The 21,370-nt window shown below is 43.2% G+C and overlaps 1 protein-coding gene across 5 annotated transcripts in view; it reads left to right on the forward strand.

Annotated features, from left to right (window-relative positions):
* The first annotated feature begins 18,709 nt into the window (after nt 1-18,709).
* The window catches only part of ESD (esterase D), a 29,125-nt gene continuing 26,464 nt past the window's right edge, over nt 18,710-21,370 (forward strand). For 2 of the 5 annotated variants that reach the window (XM_054719750.1, XM_054719754.1), the window contains exons 1-2: nt 18,797-19,102; nt 20,192-20,240. Coding sequence is in view for 1 of the 5 variants with exons in the window: in XM_054719753.1 (XP_054575728.1) it covers nt 18,737-18,790; nt 20,192-20,240 (103 nt within the window). In the remaining 4 variants the exon portion in view is untranslated. The other 3 variants (XM_054719753.1, XM_054719751.1, XM_054719752.1) reach the window with 3 other exon arrangements.

A 21,370-nucleotide genomic window follows, 5' to 3' on the forward strand; every position in this document is an offset into this window, starting at 1 on the left:
TGTTGGGAAATTATCCAGTCCTCTTTTATAAAATTTATGTTTATTTTGTTGAGACCACTGGCTTTGTCACAAGTTAGCCTAATTAACTGTGGATAAATTAACACGCCTCACCCAATGAGGCTCCTTGAGAGACAACTGATAGATGTCCTGAGACAATGCCACCACTCTGATGCTGATGTTTCAGCCATAGTAGATCCTAGTGAAAAGCAGATTCATGTAGGTGGTTGGCAAAAGTGTAATGAATATATAATTCAGAAATTCTTTTTAAGGGAGAAAGGAAAATTAGAATGTTCAATATGACTATCTCTAGGCTCCACTATTAAAGTTCTACATTCTACATGCAGAATGGGGGTATATAAAAAAAGAATATCCAAAACATAGAAATTAATTCAGCACAGACAAGCAAACCAAAATGAATTTTTAAAAAGAAGAAGTGAGGAAATTAAAAAGAAATAAAATAACAATCAAAGCTAAAACTAATTTGCTCAGCATGTATGCATTAAAGCAAATTTCTCAAAGCACATTATGTAGACACTAGAGGCCCAGTGCACGAAATTCCTGCACTCAGGGGGAGTCCCTCAGCCTGGCCTGCACCCTCTTGTAGTCTGGGAGCCCTCGGGGGATGCCAGACAACCTTAGCGCTGCCATAGAGGCAGGAGAGGCTCCCACCACAGCCGCTGTGCTCACCAGCCATGAACCCGGCTTCTGGCTGAGCAGCGCTCCCCCTGTGGGAGCACACTGACCACCAGGGACAGTTTCTGCATTGAGCGTCTGACCCCTGGTGGTCAGTGCACATCATAGCGACTGGTTATTCCACCATCAGGCCGAAACCAACTCTCCAACATCCCCTGGGGGGTCCTGGATTGCAAGAAGATGTAGGCCAGGCCAAGGGACCCCACCAGTGCATAATCATGGTCAGGGAGGGATGTGTGAGGTTGGCCAGCCGGGAAGGGGCCGCGAGAGGGCTCCAGTGCAAGTCCAGCCCATCTCACTCAGTCCCGATTGGCCAGACTCCAGCAGCAAGTTAAGCTACAGGTCGGAGCTTCCACCCCTGGTGGTCAGTGCACATCATAGCAAACAGTTGAGCGGCCTTAGCATAACATTAGTATATTACACTTTGATTGGTTGAATGGCCGACCGGACACTTAGCATATTGGGCTTTTATTATATAGGATTACTTCAAATCCTGCCTCTACTATATACTGCCTGTATGTGAGCCTCATCTGTTAAATGGGGATGATAATAGCTTGTGGAATTTTAAAATTTAGAGGAAGATCTTTGAACAGTATTTGGCCTATCCTACCTAATAAAACAGTAATATGCAAATTGACCATACCTTCGCTACACACACCAGCCACACCCACCAGCCAATCAAAATATACACATTAAACCAGCAAAGATGGCTGTGGGGGCGGCTGCCTGACCAGGTCCACAATCAGCCGCTGCCAGCCATGGCTGACTCAAAGCCCCTATCAGGGATGACGGACCAGGGCAGGCGGCGTGGGTTAGCGCCACCAGCCGCCTGACCAGGTCCTGGATAGGGGCTTGGAGTCTAGCATAACAAAAATAATATTCAGAAAAAGCAGGAGACAAGGTTTCATAAGTTCTCCCCCAGGTCACCACTGTTCTCTTATACATTTTAATTATCCCAGACTTTGCCTGATGGGATTTGATTTGAATTATGCCTGATAGAGATTACATGGCATGAATTGTAGGCTCATTCTTTTTGTGGTTGCCTGACTGAGAAAGGCCTTGGAATGAGAGAAGGCACTTTTATTTTCCTTTTTCATTCTATAGAGACTGAGGAATTACAGATTTATATGAAGAAGTTAGTGATACAATGAAAGTCTCATGCTGTATTTTTCTGTAAGTTTTATCATGTGGACTATCAAAAACTTGGTGGGATCCTTTTCAAGAGGTGTTACAAAAATTATGTTGGAATTAACATTCAAGAGTAAAAGGAGAGAAGTGAGTGGTGGGTAAAGGAAAGAACTTTGTCCTAGAAACCAAATAAAAGCCACATAAACCTTCAGATTCTTACTCATTGTGCTTTGGAGGTATTAAAGGATAATTTTTTAAAAAGGTAAAATCATGACTCATAATCTGTATAGATAAAAGGCTAGTGACCGACATTTGTCCATCCGTCCGACCAACCGGTACATTTGACACACACTGGAAATTTAAAAATAAACTTTGACTCGCACACGTGCCATACATATAAAGGTCTCGCTGGCGCTAATTTGAATGTTGCATTTGGTGGGAAAGTTCTTTTCAGAGGGGATATTTGTCTCACCATGCTTTACGATTGGCCATAGTACAAACAAGTTTAAAGTACTGTAGTGTTTGGGGATGTTTCAGACAGTTGTCTCTTAAAACAAATATGAGATCAGAGGATTCTGCTTATAGTGAATGGTTAGTAAAACTTGGAGATGGCAAACTTGATAGCAGTTTTCATTTAGGAATGGATATTATTGAAATTCCCCATGAAATGATTTTTAATGGATCTATTATTAAAGCCACCTTTGGAAATAGTATATCTATAGATAATATTAAAAATATATCTAAACTTGCAATTCTTTGTCCAAAAAATGAGCACGTTCAAAAATTAAATGAAGAAATTTTGGATATACTTGATGGAGATTTTCACACCTATTTGAGTGATGATTCCATTGACTCAACAGATGATGCTGAAAAGGAAAATTTTCTTATTGAATTTCTTAATAGTATTACTCCTTCTGGAATGCCGTGTCATAAATTAAAATTGAAAGTGGGTGCAATCATCATGCTATTGAGAAATCTTAATAGTAAATGGGGTCTTTGTAATGATACCAGATTTATTATCAAAAGATTGTGACCTAACATTATCAAAGCTGAAATATTAACAGGATCTGCAGAGGGAGAGATTGTTCTGATTCCAAGAATTGATTTGTCCCCATCTGACACTGGCCACCCATTAATTCGAAGATAGCTTCCCGTTATGCCAACATTTATGATGACTATTAATAAATCACAAGGACAAACTCTAGACAGAGTAGGAATATTCCTATCTGAACCTGTTTTTGGACATGGTCAGTTATATGTTGATTTCTCTCTCTTTTTTTTTTAAGTATTTTATGGATTTTTTACAGAGAAGAAGGGAGAGGGATAGAGAATTAGAAACATCGATGAGAGAGAAACATCAATCAGCTGCCTCCTGCACACCTACGGGGGATGTGCCCACAACCAAGGTACATGCCCTTGACCGGAATCGAACCTGGGACCTTCCAGTCCACAGGGCAACGCTCTATCCACTGAGCCAAACCAGTTACGGCTGTTGCTTTCTCTTGAGTTCAAAGAGCATGTTACATTAATGTTAAAGTTGTAAATACTTTATCTCAAGGGAAATTAGTCAAGCACTCTGAAAGTGTTTTTACTCTTAATGTGGTATACAGGGAGATATTTGAATAAGTTTAATCACTTTATCAGTCATTATTTGCAGCAATGTTGTTTCTATATTATGAGTTTGTTGTTGTTATATCATTTTGTTATTGTTTAGTTATTAATAAAATTATGTATTATTTTCATATACATTGTACTCATTTTCTTTTATCTCTCACACTTTTATTATAGAGAAAGGGCAAATAGCAATATTAAAATATTTCATCTAATTAATTCCCTTTCAATGTGCACGAATTTTGTGCACCGGGCTACTAGTCATAGAATATATGGTAACTATTAACATTACTGGTTAGAGAGCAAAAAAGTAACTCAGCTTGTTGGGAGGTCCCATCTGCCCTTATTCCACAGAAATGGGAACAAGAATGAAGGTAAAATGACCACTGGAACTAACAAACCATGGTCAAAAGTTACACATGAGGTCTGGCAAGCCTCTCAAACTAATCTATTCCCATCTTGTTTTTCCCATGTGTTTATACATATAATATAGTGAGTTATTTTTAAAAAAGCCAATCGACTATTGTTGGGAGCTCTTTTACCAGTATAAACTTAAAAGGAAGTCATTTCCTGTCTATGAAGCTCCTTCCCATGAGAGAGCTGGTAAACATTGGGATTGTGTCATATCGGAAGCAGAGAGGATGAGGACTAATGCTTTACACTGCAGTTGGGGATAATGGCCTACACCAAGGCTCCACTGGGATTCAGAAAAGTACAGGGAGAACACTTCTTCAGGTGACAAAAATCTGTCCTCTACCTAGACCAGGACCCTGGAGTTAGTAAGGGCTCTGTCAGGCTGCCAATAAATGGCCAAGTCCAGGAAACCAGACACCTTAGTAAAAGAACTCCAGGCTTGATGGAGGGAGCTTCCCAACTTTCCTCCACTACGCAGCCATAGACACAGGCATTTAAACATTTCTGAACTACAACCTTTGAATTCTTGTAAAGTAAGGGGATGGGCCCACTGGTAACAGTAACCCAAAATTGGACTTTTCACCAACGTTTCAGATGGAAAGAGGAAATCAGACACAGATTTATATTTACTTAAAAAATAGGTAATTTTTTACTTAAAAAATAGGTAATAAAATAGTAATTCCTATGTGCTATTATATAAAGTCATAATACAAAGGAAGAATGAGGGAAAGTTACATTTCCTTTTCAAATATGCCCTCTGGTGATAAAAAGACTCTTAGTCCTGCATTCCCATGAAGAAGGTGGACTCATTCTGTCCTAGTTAAACTGTCACTGGGCAGAACAATACCACTAACACTTTTTTCTGTATCATCTGTCCAGAAACCTCAGCTCTCCAAACCAGAACTATAAAGAGGAAAGTGTGAAAAGAGCTTCTAAGCAGCCAAAATAATTTTCGTCAAGGCCATAAGCAAAACTCTGCCCTTTATTCCATAGAAAATGCCCTCAAACCCTGAACCAGAGTCAACATTGATATAAATAACAAATATTATGTCACCCACTAACTTTTATATACTTGAAGTCCCTTGTACCTCAGAATTGTTGTCAAGATCAGGGGATGAGATGCTGTTAATTACCGTTGTCTGGTTTCTTGTTACAAAATAGATTAGAAACAGAAGATTGGAAAATAGAGAGAAAATAGGGCCTAAAGAACAGCTGAGGTATGCGACCACCATTGTCAAGGGTAGGCAGAAAAACTACTAAGTGGGCAGTGGAGGAAAATTGCTTTAGGTCAGTGATTTTCAACCAGTGTGCCACAAGAATTAAAACCTGCAACATGTGACTATTTAGTCAGGGACACTGACCTCTTTTCCTTTTGATTGTCAAATGGAAAAAAAAATGACAACAACCAAAGCCATCTGGTGTGAATGAATCAAAATGATACCTTTAAAAAAACAAACAAAAAAAAACAAAACAAAAAAACAGATCAGCAAAAAACACTATTTTTTGGTGTGCTGAAGAATTTTAGTAATTAGTTTATGTGTGCCATGAGATGAAAAAGGTTGAAAATTGCTGCCTAAGGTCAAACAGTTTCATTCCCAACTACAAATTCCACATGCTTCAAAGGCCCTCAACAATGATGCTCAGTCTTCAGAGGAGCTCAGATTCCAGGAATCTGGCCAGGTAGTTCAGATGGTTGGAGCATTGTCTCAATACACCAAGGCTGTGTTTCTGGTCAGGGCACATACAAAAATCAACCAGTGAATGCATAAATAAGTGGAACAAGAAATGGATTTCTCTCTCTTTTCCTCTCCCTGTAATCAATACAAAAACAAAAACTAGACACACACACACACAAAAAAAAACTTTTTAAGTGCAGATTCCAGAGCCTCCTTCTGGAATTCTCCTTGGGCCTAGTCAGGATTGGACACAGCGATATGGAAGTTTTTTAAGACCCTGGGTGTTTCTTCAACAACTTGTCCTTAGATCACTTTCCAGGAAACATTGACCTGAAGGTGTGACTGTACCCCACTTAGTCATTCCTTCAATTAATGTTTATTAAAAATACACTCAGGCCCTGGCTGGTATGGCTCAGTTGGATGGGTGTCATCCCTTGCACCAGGAGGTTGCTGGTTCGATTCCTGGTTAAGGGCACATGTCCAGGTTGTGGGCTTCATATCTGATAGGAGGCATGCAGGAGGCAGCCAATCAATGTTGTGCTTTCACATCAATGTTTCTCTCTCTCTTTCTCTCCCTTTATCCCTCTCGAAAAAATCAATAAAATATTCTTAAAAACAGACAAACAAAGACCCAAGTCCTGAGTTAGAAACTGAGAAAAAAAGAGAATAGGGAGGCATGGTCTCTGCCCTCAGGAAGAACACAGCCTAGTTGGAAATACAACTTTAAATAGTCATTAATGCTGTATAGGCATATATATACATATGGCCCTAATATGCAAATAGACCAAACGGCAGAACAACCGAACAACCAGTTGCTATGACGTGCACTGACCACCAGGGGTCACGCACAGAACATGGTGGGTGTTGGTAGAGCACAGAACATGGCAGGCGATGGCCACAGTGGCATGATGGAGCAGGTGAGCAGGGGGCCAGACCAAGGTAGGGCACCAGTCACTGTCATCGGGGCTAGCCTCTGGTGGTTACTGAAAATTCTTTCCTTCCATGCACTGCAGTCCCTCCCAGCGCTCGCACCCACTGCCAGGACCAGCCCCACTCACACCCGTTGCTGGAACCAGAGCCACCACTCACACCTGCCACTGGTGCTGAGTGATCGGGGCCGGCACCAGGCGCCGGCAGCAGGTGGGAGTGGCTGCTGCCAGCTCCAATCGTCCCTGAGGGCTTTTCCACATCCCCCTGCTCCTGAGGGAAAATCGGGGCAGCAGCTACTGCTCGCACCCTCTGATGGTGCCAGCCCCAATTGCTCCACACAGTCAGCAGGTGCAAGCAGGGCCAGTGCCCTCAGTGCGTGGGAGCGGTGGCGGCAGGAGCGGGGCTGCTGGCATACAGGAGACCAGGGGCCAAGGCAGGAGGGGCCAGGTGGGGACACAGAGGATGGGCCAAGACCTGCACTGTGCCCACTGCAGCTTCACGGCCCACAGTTCCTTTCAAGATACATGATTTCATGCACTGGGCCCCTAGTTTATATATAAACTAGCCACCCTAGCAATACAAAGAATCATTAACTCAGTCAACCATGCACCCTGGCCACATCAAGCATTAAGGAACAGCAACCATGGCCCTGAGCTATACTGTGGCAGTGGTCTCAACAAGGGTCACAGGTGACCAATGTTGGAAGCTACCCATTGTCTTCACTATCAGAAAAGTGTAAACAAGGAGCTCAGAACGCTGGTGAACCTTGAGCTCTAGCAAGGGCCAAAGCTATGCACTGATTGTTCAGTCGAGACAATGGTGGCTCAAGCAATTTCCTGACCAAATAGTCTCAAAGTAAATCTTTACTAATATTTACTGACCTTTAAGAGAGTCTGTCTTTTACCGGAATTGCCTGCCTGACTAAGGGCAATATGTGTATCCAAAATTGAATAAAAGGTTGGCAAGGCCTGGACACCAGAGAAGTCCTTCCTCTTGCATTGGACTCTCCACCTGGCCCCCCATTATTTCCAAATTATTATTTCTTGTCTTGTCATTTGCCCATGGCCCTTCTCCAGATCCTGAACCCTGAACCACACAGGACGTCGCCTCACACAGACCAAGACCATCAGCAAACCAAGGCACAGTCACCCCAGCAGGCGTTTCATCAAGCACACAAAGTTCCTGAGGAACATGATCCCAGAGGTATCTGTCTTTGCCACCTATAAGTAGCACCAGGGAGCTGCTCAAGGTCTCTAAGTGTAATAGGGCCCTAAAGTTCACCAAGAAAAGGGTAGGGACACACATCTGTGCCCAGAGGAAGAGAGAGGTGCTGAGCAATGTCCTTGCAGCCATGAGGAAGGCAGGAGCCAAGAAGGACTGAGACCCATTCCCTCTGTGTGTCATAAAACCTGTTCAGGGTTTTTAAAAAGGAATGATAAACTGCTTCCAAAGGGCTGAGATGTATGAGCTGCATCATGAACAATGAGCATGAATTCACTAAGCTGACATGAGAAAAAAAGAATTTTATTTTTTTTCATAACTATTATTTTACTAGAGGCCTGGTGCATGAAAATTCATGCACTGGATCGGGGTTCCTCAGCCCGGCCTGCCCCCTCTCACAGTCTGGGAGCCCTCAGGGCAGGAGGCAACCGGTGATTAGGGGAAGGTGATGCCTCCATCACACCTCTACTGCTGCCACTGCCGGCAGCGCAAACCTCTGCTGGCCCTGGTTACCTGAGTCTCGGGTGGCCTGGGTGGCTGGGCAGCCACCATCTGAGGCTTGCCTGCATCTTGGGCCAGCCCTGGGCAGCTGGGCAGCTGCTATCTGAGGCTTGCCTGTGCCTTGGGCTGGCCCTAGGTGGCTGGGGGACTGAGGAGACTGGGGGACTCCAAAGACAGGAGCGCAGAGTGGCCGGACCCACCGGAGGGGCGGGCCTGGCCGCGCCATGCACCTGCTGCCCCAGCGGGGCTAAGGGAACTGGGCGCCACCATCTTGTGGCTGTGGGTGCTGCCATCTTGGAGGGTGTGGCAGTCAATTAGCATATTCTCTCCTTATTGGCTGTGGGCACCACCACCTTTGTGAGGGTGTGATAGTCAATTAGCATATTCCCTCTTTATTAGATAGGATTATAATAATAAGTAAATTGCTATTCTTCACAGTAATTTTTGACAATTGAATAATGACCTAAGTTCACTGAGTAATATCTGGTATACCTCCTGTAGATGAAAAATCAATTAGAATTTTTAATTATTTTTTGTAATATCTGTATAAAAATTTTATTCAAAGCCAAATTACGTGGTCTTCCTGACGATGGTGTGGGAAGATGCATTTAGGGCATTTTAATAACAAATGAGCCCAGAGTTGGAAAAGATAAGGACAATCAGTGAGCTGTAAGTCTTAGATTGAAAGTGAAGAAGGAAGGAGATAGAAACAACAAAAGACTATGTGAAACTGTATAGGTAGGAGTCAAATCAATGAGAACCCCAAATTGGAAAGTTTCATGCTAGAAATCTCTCTAGTGGGCAGTGATGGGGCCACTGACAAAATTAGTGACATAGCATGTAATCAAATGTGCACCTTTGATCACTCAGGTGCCAGTGCGGAGCCCACTGTGGAAGGTAGAGGTGTAGCAGGTGGAAGTGCTGAGGGCTGCATGTGCACAGGCCAGAACCTTGTCTGAAGCAATGGTAGACAAAACGTTGAAATTGTTTGCTAGTGTAAAGGATGAACTGTAAATGGGAGAACTATAGCATCAAGCACAACAGAAGTTATTATACAACAGGCCCACAATCATTTAACCTGAATTCCAAAATCCTTTATCCTGAATTCCAAAGCCAAAAACTCTGAACACTGAAAAAGTAATTCTTACTAACTTATTTTCTAGCAAAACCTGACTGCCCTAAAGTTTTCTGTGGCAATACTTGCCCCAAACTGATATGAGAGTATGCATAATTTTTAGTTACCCTACTTGGTGTGACTATTTGTATGTTTCACTGCAGAAATATTAATGTGTATGATTCCTGGGAGCTGTTCTATATCCTTCTGGTGATGTTATAGAATATATAGTTTAGAATCCAGATTACCTTTATAAAACTAGAACCATTTGAATTCACACTTAGCAGCATAGAAAGTAGATCAACAAGACTTAGCAGTGCACACAATGGAGAGAAAGAAATATTGTTTCTGACATGGGTTTAGGACAAGAAAGACTATCACTATCCAGAATAGGGAAGAAGGAGCCAAAATATTAAGGAAAATTCTATAGGAGTTTAGGAGTTTTCCAATTCAAATCACTCACTTTTTAAAAATAGTATTTAAGTGGGTATACCATGCATACCTAAAAATCCACATGTCTGGAATATCTCAAAGCTCTTCAGAAGTCGATAAGGGCAGTGCTTTAGAGCTTAGAGTACACTTTTCCAGAATTATTGCACTTAGTCCACAGAACAACCCAAAGGCATTTTTGTTTTCATGTGCAAATATTTAGCTAAATCTTAATTTCCATAAAAAGCATTTAATTTATTTTTTACATATGTTGTGTTTCAGAAAATATATTCAGTACCAGACAAGCCTCTGTGTGTAAGGAAAGGCTTAATAGTCTGGGGGAAAATCATCTCAGGGCCACATGTGGTCAAATTAGTTGCACTCCCACATCAATGTGAAAAATGTTGAAATGTATACGGAATTCATCAAATAAAATGGCATTATAGGACTGCAATAGAAAAAAATACAAGGCAGTCTGCTGTACCTCTCTCCTTTCAAGCATTCTAACAATACAGATTGATCACTATTTTTTTTCATCAGTAAATTTTTTCTCTTCTAATAAATGCACCATAATCTATAATTGTATATCTATTAACCTCAATTGTATTTATACATCAATATACTGAGTCAAAAAAAATTAAATTGTTCCATACATACACATATATATGTGTATGTACATATATATGTGTGTGTATATATATATATATATATATATATATATATATATTTATATTTCTTTATTGATTTCAGAGAGGAAGCAAGAGGCAGAGAGAGATAGAAACATCAATGATGAGAGAGAATCATAGATCGGCTGCCTCCTGCACGCCCCCCACAGGGGATCAAGCCCGCAACCCAGGCATGTGCCCTTGGCCAGAATTGAACCTGGGACCCTTCAGTCCACAGGCCGATGCTCTATCCACTGAGCCAAACCAGCTAGGACAAATTGTTCCATTCTTGATTGCATTTTTTATAATCCTATATTTATCAGGTGGTTTCATGGTACTTTGCAGTGACTCTGCCAACTCCAGATGCTAAATATTTGTCTCAATTAACCTACACCTCTAACAAGATGAAAAGTATTCTTGGAAAAAGTTGTCAGTATTAATTAGTTTTTTAAGAAGTTATACAAGTAATATACTGTAATTTTGTTGGAAATGATTCAAATATTCAGCAGCAGATAGTGAAATGAAAAATGTCCTATTTACAGGTATTTAGGCTCTCCTACTTCACACCACTGACGATAATTTTGTGTAATTCATTCCAGTCTGGATACTCCAAGTGTAGTTCAAAGGGAGAATTCACTTGTTTTTCCCTTTAGGTTCTCTCTTCTCTCTATCTCTCTCTATGTCTCAATACAGTTAATACCTTCTCCATCAGGAAATTCTGTTGGCTCAATCTTTGCAATGTATTCATCACTACACACTGCAACTGCCTTGGTCCAAACCATCAACATCTCTCACCTGGATGACCTCTTTCCTGGTCACCTGGCTTCTGTTCTTACCCAACCCTAAAAATCTTTTCACCTGGGACCCTTAAGTCCGCAGTCACTCAACAGTGACAAGAATCCTTTTGAAAACAGTCTTCTTCTCAAAAGCCTCCAATTGCTCCCTATCTCATGCCTTTTGTGGTCTAGAAATTCCTCTGTAATCTACCCCAGCCCATATCCCTCCAAGCCTGTCTTCTATATTCCTTCTGGCTCTTTTCCAGCCACACTGGCTTCCCTGAAGTTCTGGAATGTGCCACATCTGAGTCCACTTAGGGTCACTAGAATGAACACAGCTCCACTGACACCTGGATCTTAGCCCTGAAAGACTCATTGTGGATATCTGACCTTTAGAATGGGAAAATAATAAATCTGTGGCAATTTGTTATATAAGTAATAGAAAACTAATACATAATCTGCCCTTCATGTCACAGTAGCCACAGGAAAGCACCCCTTCTAGATACAAGTCGCAAAGAGCTTTATTCCTTTCTTTCTTTTTTTTTTTTGAAAAGTGGTTTTACCTTTGAAATTTCACTGTTTCTAGTGAATGTGTGGCTTGTTCATTTATTTATTTATTGGCTTGTTTATTTATTTGTTTGCTTATACTTTATAATATATGAAAACCTGAAGGCTGGCCTATTCGGTACACATAATGTATGGAAAAATAAACATTCAAATAGAGAAAGGGCAGAGAGAAACAAAAAGTTTACTTGTAAGAATTTGCTGAAAGTCTCCTGTGGGCCAGACACCATAAGCATGATAGACACCATACCACTAAGTGGTACAAAGAAAACTGATTCATACAGTGATTGAATTCATGACTATGATTACTGATCAGCCAACTAGAAATTATTGATCAATCATCTACTATTCAATAGTAGTATGCTAAATGCTGAATAACACAAAGAAACATCAAGGATGGGTTCACATTTATGTATGACCAGACTAACAGACCAGAACTTACAAGTGAACAATGTGAGACACTACAGAGTTTTCATTTAAGTCATAAAGAGAGCAGATCAGAGTTCATGGACAAGAGTGACAGCTGCATCCAGCAGAACCTGAATGGAGGACTGAAAGTCTGGAATGGATGAAGAGAAGATGCCAAGGCATCTCAGTCAAGAGGAACGGTGGGAGTAAAAGCATGAAAGAGAAAATGAGCACAGCAGGAGTGACAGACAGTGGAAAATTAGCTTGGTCATAGCACAGGGCTTGATAGGGGGCAGTGGAAAATAAAGTTGGACAGGTATGGCATAATATTTTAATTCTGAGTTTTAAAAGCCAGGCAGAGGCATTTGGACTTGATGTAATAAAAACAGGCAGTTATGCCAGAGTTTCTCCCATTTTGTTTGGAATTTTTTCAATATAAAAAAACAGTTCAACAAATTATACACTAAACATTCTATAAGCCTCATGAGGAGTTTAAAATTTACGTGTTATACTATGTTTGCCTTATCCCTAGCTAATCATCCCTGTACCTAGTTGTTAATCCATCTTGTATGTTTAGGATTATTTAATAGTGATAATATTTTAATTCTTATTCTTCCAGATGAAACTTGAGTCACTTGTCAAGTTCCTTAAGAATACTTTAGAATATTGATGGGCATTAAACAAAATAACAATCAATTTGAAAGGAATTTACACTTCTTAATTATCCATTTTTCTTCTTAGGAAAATACTCTCAATAATATTTTATGTTTTGTATTTTGCATTTTTTCCTTCTACAGGTTTCTCCAATTTATGACCATTGCTATTCTTAGGAATTTTGCTGACAATGTGAATATCATTTTCCTCCATTTTATGTTTCTAACTGGTAGCCCAGATCATTCCTTCCATGCTCATATTTAGCCAGACTTTGCTTGTGTGTTTTTTTTAAAATATACCTTTTAATCTCTATTGTTGAAACTATTACATACTAATATGCTCCCTTTATACCCCACTGATCCCATTCTAGTCTTCCTCCATCCCCCGCACAAGGCCTTCACCACCCCATTGTCTGTGTCCATGGGTTATGCATGTATGCATACAAGTTCCTTGGTTGATCTCCTCCCACCCATCAACCCACCCCTGCCTACCCACTGAGAATCCAGAGTCTACTTCATGCTTCTGTGTCTCTGGATCTATTTTGTTCATCAAATTAAGGAAAATTCTATAGGAGTTTAGGAATTTTCCAATTCAAATTATTCATATTTTTTAAATAGTATTTAAATGGGTAAATACTATTTATATATATATAAATAGCCAGGGTTCATAATGTCTAAAATGACCAAAGGCTCAACCAAACACCAGAAGTCAGGCATGCTGGGTCGTCATGGTCATCCAGCACTGACTGCCACGCTGTGGGCACCTCAGCGACCCAGCACTGACTGCTGAGGGGGCTGCAATCAGGTGCAGACAGAGGCTGGGAGAGAAAAGCAGGGTCTGATCGCAGCCCCTGTAGCAGTCAGTGCTGGGTCGCTGAGTCAGTGCAGTCAGTGCTGGCGGAAATCAGTCCTGCAGTCAATGAACATAAGGTCAACTAACATTAAGTGAACATAGGGTCAATTAATATCTCTTTGAGAGGAGTTGAGAATATAAAGTACAGTGTAGAGCAATTACTTATATTATTTCACATAGAACTCTTTTCAACTAAGATATTTTCCTTTATTTAAAACTAGAGGCCCGGTGCACGAAATTCGTGCACGGAGGGGGGTTGTCCCTTAGCCCAGCCTGTACCCTCTCCAATCTGGGACCCCTCAAGGGATGTCCAACTGCCCATTTAGGCCCGATCCCTAGGATCGGGCCTAAACGGGCAGTCGGACATCCCTCTCACAATCCAGGACTGCTGGCTCCCAACTGCTTGCCTGCCTGCCTTCCTGATTGCCCCTAACCGCTTTTGCCTGCCAGCCTGATCACCCCCTAACCACTCTGCTGCCAGCCTGTTTGCCCCCAACTTCCCTCCTCTGCCGGCCTGGTTACCCCTAACTGCCCTCTCCTGCAGGGTTGATCACCTCCAACTGCCCTCCCTTGCAGGCTTGGTCCCTCTCAACTGCCCTCCCTTGCATGCCAGGTGCCTCCCAACTTCCCTCTCCTGCTGGCCATCTTGTGGTGGCCATCCTGTGTCCACATGGGGGCAGGATCTTTGACCACATGGGGGCAGCTATATTGTGTGTTGCAGTGATGATCAATCTGCAGATTACTCTTTTATTAGATAGGATAGAGGCCTGGTACAGGGGTGGGGGCAGGCTGGTTTGCCCTGAAGGGTGTCCTGGATCAGGGTGGGGTACCCTGGGGGCGTGGGGCGGCCTGAGCGAGGGGCCTGTGGTGGTTTGCAGGCTGGCCACGCCCCCTGGCAATGCAAGCAGAGGCCCTGGTATCTGGAATTTATTTTCCTTCTACAATTGAAACTTTGTAGCCTGGAGCAGAGCCAAGCCTGGGGCTCCCTCCGAGGCCCGAAGCCATTTGTGTTGGGGTTATAATTGAAACTTTGTTGCCTTAAGCGGGTGGGCCCGGCCAGGGTGTGTGAAAAGCTTTGCTTCCCCTGTTGCCGGCGGCAACCCTGGCCTGCTCTCTCAAGCTCCATTCTGCCGCCATTTCTTTGAATTTGTTTACCTTCTATAATTGAAACTTTGTAGCTTGAGTGGAGGCTTAGGCCTGCAACGGCTGGCAGAAAGCTTGGCTTCCTCTGTTACCTAGGAAACCTTGCCTCTGTGGCTGTAGCCATCTTGGTTTGGGTTAATTTGCATACTCGCTCTGATTGGATGGTGGGTGTGGCTTGTGGGCGTGGTTTATGGGTGTGTCAGAGGTATGGTCAATTTGCATATTTGTCTATTATTAGATTAGATGTATCTTTATTGTTGAAAGTATTACAGCAAAGTATTGTTTTAGTTTTTTTTTTTCCATTGATCTCCTCCACCCTGCACCCGCCCCTTCCAGGCCTTTGCCAGACTATTGTCTGTGTCCATGGGCTATTCCTGTCTAATACATAAAAATACAGAAAGATTTAGAGAAAATAAAATAAAAGATATGCCAGGTAAATATTGAACAGAAGAGCTGAAGTTGCTGCATGAATACTGGATACAGACTTGAAGCCAAAACACAACTCATGAGATAAAGTTAGTCATTGTAACATAACAAAGGGTTACTTTCACTAAAGAGATAAGATGGTTCCCAATACTTATACACATAATAGAACAGTGTGGGGGTTCAGAATGAGCCTCACCAAGATGTGTCTCAGTGGTATGCAGATTTTTGAGCTAAGGGCAATTTTAGCTTCAGGCTCAAGTGAAAATTCTTCCCCTCCCTTTAACTAACTAAAAAAAATTGAATTAGAGGCTTTGCCCATAATAACACATTATCCTATATAATAAAAGGCTAATATGCAAATCAACTGAACAGCAGAACGGCAGGTCGCTATGACACACACTGACCACCAGGGGGCAGATGCTAAATGCAGGAGCTATCCCCTGGTGGTCAGTGTGCTCCCACAGGGAAAGCACCACTCAGCCAAAAGCCGGGCTCATGGCTGACTAGCACAGCAGCCATGGTGGGAGCCTCTTCCGACTCCACGGCAGCACTAAGGATGTCTGACTAATGACTTAAGCCCACTCCCTATGGACATCCCCTGAGGGCTCCTGGACTGCGAGAGGGTGCAGTCCGGGCTGAGGGACACCCTCCCTCCTAGTGCACGAATTTCATGCACTGGGCCTCAAGCACCTGGGACCCAGGCTTTCCCTCTGGCCGCCACCTTCCGGCTTCACTGACTCTAGCCGGTGTCTGCACCCCAAACAGCCATAGCAATCTTGAAAAAGAAGAACAAAGTTGGAGGGATCACAATACCAAGTGTCAAGTTATACTACAATGCCACTGTAATCAAAGTAGCCTGATTCTGGCACAATTCTTCCCCTCCCTTTAACTAACTAAAAAAAATTGAATTAGAGGCTTTGCCCATAATAACACATTATCCTATATAATAAAAGGCTAATATGCAAATCAACTGAACAGCAGAACGGCAGGTCGCTATGACACACACTGACCACCAGGGGGCAGATGCTAAATGCAGGAGCTATCCCCTGGTGGTCAGTGTGCTCCCACAGGGAAAGCACCACTCAGCCAAAAGCCGGGCTCATGGCTGACTAGCACAGCAGCCATGGTGGGAGCCTCTTCCGACTCCACGGCAGCACTAAGGATGTCTGACTAATGACTTAAGCCCACTCCCTATGGACATCCCCTGAGGGCTCCTGGACTGCGAGAGGGTGCAGTCCGGGCTGAGGGACACCCTCCCTCCTAGTGCACGAATTTCATGCACTGGGCCTCAAGCACCTGGGACCCAGGCTTTCCCTCTGGCCGCCACCTTCCGGCTTCACTGACTCTAGCCGGTGTCTGCACCCCAAACAGCCATAGCAATCTTGAAAAAGAAGAACAAAGTTGGAGGGATCACAATACCAAGTGTCAAGTTATACTACAATGCCACTGTAATCAAAGTAGCCTGATTCTGGCACAAGAACAGACATATAGACCAATAGAACAAAACAAAGACCCCAGAAATTGACCCATGCCATTATGCTCAATTAATATTTGACAAATAGAGTCAAGACAGTCTCTTTGGGGATCCCAACATGATGACCAGCAGGATAGCAGTGAGGAGGACAATGTGAGCAAGTAAAGGAGTGAGAGGAGAGTGTGTGGACATGTGTGATAAGGACAGTTAGGTCTTGCAGGAGTCTCAGGAACTGGCAGATCAGGCTTTCTTGGACAGGGAGTCCCTGCTACTGTTACAGGCACTCCCAGGCCGGATGTGGCTCTAGTGCAGAGACTATGCCATCTTGAAGGGGAGAGCAGCAGAGTCTAAGAGCATAGCCACACCACACCCAGACTAGCCTCAGATACCACAATGAACATGCACAGTGGGCTGCTCACTAGCCATAGGTCACAAGTGAACCCCACCATGCCACTGCAGTGAGTGGCGTGCTATTTCAGTGAGTGTATACCAGAGAGATCTCCCTTGCCTCCTTGCCAGGCTCCAGGACCCTGTACTGTGAGTGCATGCCAGAGGGACCCCGCATGCCTCCCCACCCAGGCACCAGAACCCTGCTGTGAGCGCATAACAGAAACCCTGCCCAAACCTGTGGACCGAGCCCTGTGATGTCATGCCAGAAGGACCTCGCTAATGACTGATTACTATAATCATGTTACATTCATTTCCCTACGCGCCTTACACACAGGCGCACCTTTTCTCTCCAATAATACTAGGAGCAAATATTTTAGCAGCCGATTGCCACGTCATTAGTCTTGTACTGACTTGTTTGGTGTGCGCAACAGGAAATATTTTGCTTTTGGAGAACAAGAAAAATAGGTTTATTTGCGTTACACTTATTAATTTGTGCAGTTATTCAGTGTCTGGTAAGTTAATGTTCAAGAAAAAAATATTAATTTTTATTAAAATGTTCTATTAGTTTATGTTAACGATTACCCGTTTATTTCAGCCCTTTGTATTCAGCATGTCTCTATCGAAATAAACCTATGTTTCTATGAAAATTGAAGCTTTTGTTTTTTTTTGTGGCCCACATAAACTTAAACCTTGTTTATTTGGCCTGTGTTAGCCTTTGAGTTTGACATGCTTGATCTACAGGCTAAGTCCCAATTGACCCACAGGTCCACAGGTTCAGGCCTGGGCCACAAAACTGATTCTGTGAGGTAATTTGTCAGCTTCCACAGAGGTCATTCACCCACCAGTCCTTTCAGCAGGATCAGTAGGACAATTTGCAGGGCCCAGTGTAAATGAGAATATGGGCTCCTTGTTAAAAAACAATAAACAATGTGGCATAGGAAAGAAGCCAACCAGAAAATTAAACCAAATGCAGGAATCTTGTTCTACTACACAAGAGTATACACCCGTGAAACTAGTCCTGCCTTTCAGATGATATTATTTACAATCTGTGAGTCTAGCTGTTGGTTAAAAATTTTTTTAAAGCTTTTCTGTAATTAGATTCAATTTTCTCCAGGGCAAAGTACACTCAATCAGTTAAATCAAGCAAAAGAAGAAAAAGGCCAAGGAAAGATTTATTTTAAGCCATCAACTAGCAACCATTACTCAGTTCAATTAACTTTCATTGAGAGAAGGGAAAAAAAGGATATTGGTGGAGTTCTTATTATGTTTCCAGGGATTTAAAAATGGCCCTTGTTTAACTCCAGGTACCAAGTGGGTATACTGGAAAGATTTTTTGTGGGTTTTGGGGTGGGAAGCAGACTTGAAATTATGTCCTAGTTTCCAAATAACTTCACGTGGAAACCTTGTCCACCAGTTAACTTGGGCCAGAACTCGGGTTTATTCCAACGTGGGAGTTTTCCTGTTGCCTCTGGGAAGATGGTGCGCTGTCCATGGAGGTAAGTCTTTGATGTGTGGACCCCGGAGAGCAGCAGCAGGAGGCGGAGCCTCCCCCTGGGGCTGCGGGGAGAGACCTGAGGGAGGGGCGGGGACAGTGGGGGAGGGGCCGGCGGGGCGGGGACAGTGGGGGCGGGTTCCGGAGGGGCGGGCCCGGCTCGGGCCCAGCGGCCATGTTGAGGCCCCGCCTTTCGGCTCCAACTTGGGTTACTGCCGCCGTCGCGGAGGTGAGACCGGGTGTGCGCAGCGACGGCTGTGCTGGGCCCTCTGGGGTCGGGGGCTGCACCGGCCACACGGCGGGGGCGGGGCGGACGCTGAGGCCCGCGGGGCCCGCGGGCGCGAGCGCCGAGACAGCGGCCGGGCCCGCTCGCTGCCCAGCCCGGGCCGCAGGCCGAGCTCTGGGAGGAGGACTTCGCCCCAAAGCCCTGGCGTTCGCTGGAAGTCCTGGAGCGCGTTCGGGGCGCTGAGAGGAAGCCGCGCCCGCGACCGGCCACAGAGTTTCCCATCCCGTGGCCTCTTCCCGCCCTGCGCCGCCTGAGGTGACCGTGCACCCGGTTTACTGGGGAAACCAGCCCCAAAGCGTTAGTGTCGCGGTGCCGGGTTGGGGGGCCGGGCGGCGCGCACCGGTGAACGGGGACCCGCGTCTCCTGTTTGTGTTGTGAAGGCCTGTCTGAGCTCCGTAGCGGCCTTGGGTACGTTTCTGAGGGCGTCCTCCGGAGACGGCCCCTGAGCAGACTTGTAGGAGGTTATTGGGGGAATAACGGGAGCTAACCTCTGTGTGTGCTAACAGCCAGCCGTGCCCTAAGCCATCCCCGAATTAACCCTGTAGCCCCGGACCGCCCGCAGCGCCCTAACCCAGTGATGCTGGGGAGAGCTGTGTGTAGGTTAACCCTTGCACTCGCTTGCTTTTTTCTCGATCCCTTTATTCTACTCGGGATTTAATTTTTTTAATACCCCAGATTTTACAAAGCGCGGCAGTAGAATAAAAAACGAGTTTCTTTTCATACAAACTTATTTATTTGGATTTTTTAATATTTCACATTATTGATACATTCAATACAATTCGACCTATGAGCTGCTACCGATGCTAACCGTGTCGAGTCACACTCGACATCCGAGTGCAAGTTAAGAGCCAGTGGAGTGGACACTGCTAATAAATGGATCAGCATCAGGGAGTGTGAGGGAACAGGAGCAAAAACACTACACGGGAAGAAGGAAAGAATGTGTAAAAATGCAAAAAAACAAATTCCTGGAGGTGGATGACATCTAGCTTCAATAAGAGTTGACCTACAATTGTTGGCCAGACAGATCTAGGCTTTTTATCTTACTCTGCTTTCCTAGTCCCCACTCCTATTTTCTTCACTCTCAGGACTTGACTACACCTTATACTTCTAAATTATATTTTAAAACTTTAAAAAAAATTATTATAGTTCCTTAATCCTATAAAGTAGAAATGCTGTTTTATCAGCTGCATTTTCCATGCTACCATATCCCGGGTCAGCAGTCACCTGACTAAGGAGAAGAAAATGTCTCCGTTAAGAATGGTTGATTAATCTACTGTACATGTCTGTATAGCCTTTGTTGTGAAAAGTATGTCCTGTTTATAAACCACTTGTGTGTTTTTCCAGGATCATTTACTCTTTGGTACAGACAAAAGAGCAGTTAGCAACTGGACAGGTAATTTAAGTTTTATATCTTGTATGTTACTTTGAAGTTGAATGAAAAATCTAATGACTTGGTTTGAAACATTATTTCGCTCATAAAAAATTTTTAATGAAAAATGTAAATTACCTAGTGTGTCATATCATAAATCATAGTATATCTAATTCTTAGCTTATGTCATATTTCTTAATGAACCTGACTTTTTTCTTGATTTATAATTGACAGTAGTTTCTAAAATGGATTTTTAGAGAAAAAAACGTGTAAAGCTTTTATTTATTTTTTATTCATTTTACAGATTTAAAAAACAGTATTTTTACTTTGTTTTCTCTGACCAAGTGGAAAGTATCTGATTTTGAATTTGAATAAAAACCAGAGGAAATACACTAGTTGTAGTTTATTAAAATGAATAACAAAGTATGGAGTGATAAAGGACAAACTAATTTTAATTTTTTTTTTAATTTATCGATTTCAGAGAGGAAGAGAGAGGGTGAGACAGAAACATCAGTGATGAGAATCAGATTGGCTGCCTCCTGCACGCCCCCTACTGGGGATGGAGCCTGTAACCTGGGCATGTGCCCTTGACCGGAATCGAACCCGGGACTCTTCAGTCCTCAGGCCAACGCTCTATCCACTGAGCCAAACCAGCTAGGGCAGGACAAACTAATTTTTTTAAAAATATATTTTATTGATTTTTCACAGAGAGGAAGGGAGAGGGATAGAGAGCTAGAAACATCGATGAGAGAGAGACATTGACCAGCTGCCTCCTGCACACCCCCCACTGGGGATGTGCCCGCAACCAATGTACATGCCCTTGACCGGAATCGAACCTGAGACCTTCCAGTCCACAGACCGACGCTCTATCCACTGAGCCAAACCGGTTTTGGCAGTACAAACTAATTTTTAAAACTTTCACATAATAGGTAGTAAGAAGTTAAAATTTAATCATTCATTAACTCAACAAATAATTACTAGTAACTCTTATGTACTAGATACAGACTCAGTGTACCCTGTTTTGGGGAAGCAGCAGACATAGTACCTGCTAGGTTTAAGAAAATAGGATTTCCCTGTAGAATAATTCAGCACATAATTAATGTATCTATTAGTTCATTATTTAAGATAAGATCTTGAGCAAGAGTAGCTGAAGT

The sequence above is a fragment of the Eptesicus fuscus genome, chromosome 8 (assembly GCF_027574615.1).
Source record: "Eptesicus fuscus isolate TK198812 chromosome 8, DD_ASM_mEF_20220401, whole genome shotgun sequence".
Taxonomy (NCBI): domain Eukaryota; kingdom Metazoa; phylum Chordata; class Mammalia; order Chiroptera; family Vespertilionidae; genus Eptesicus; species Eptesicus fuscus.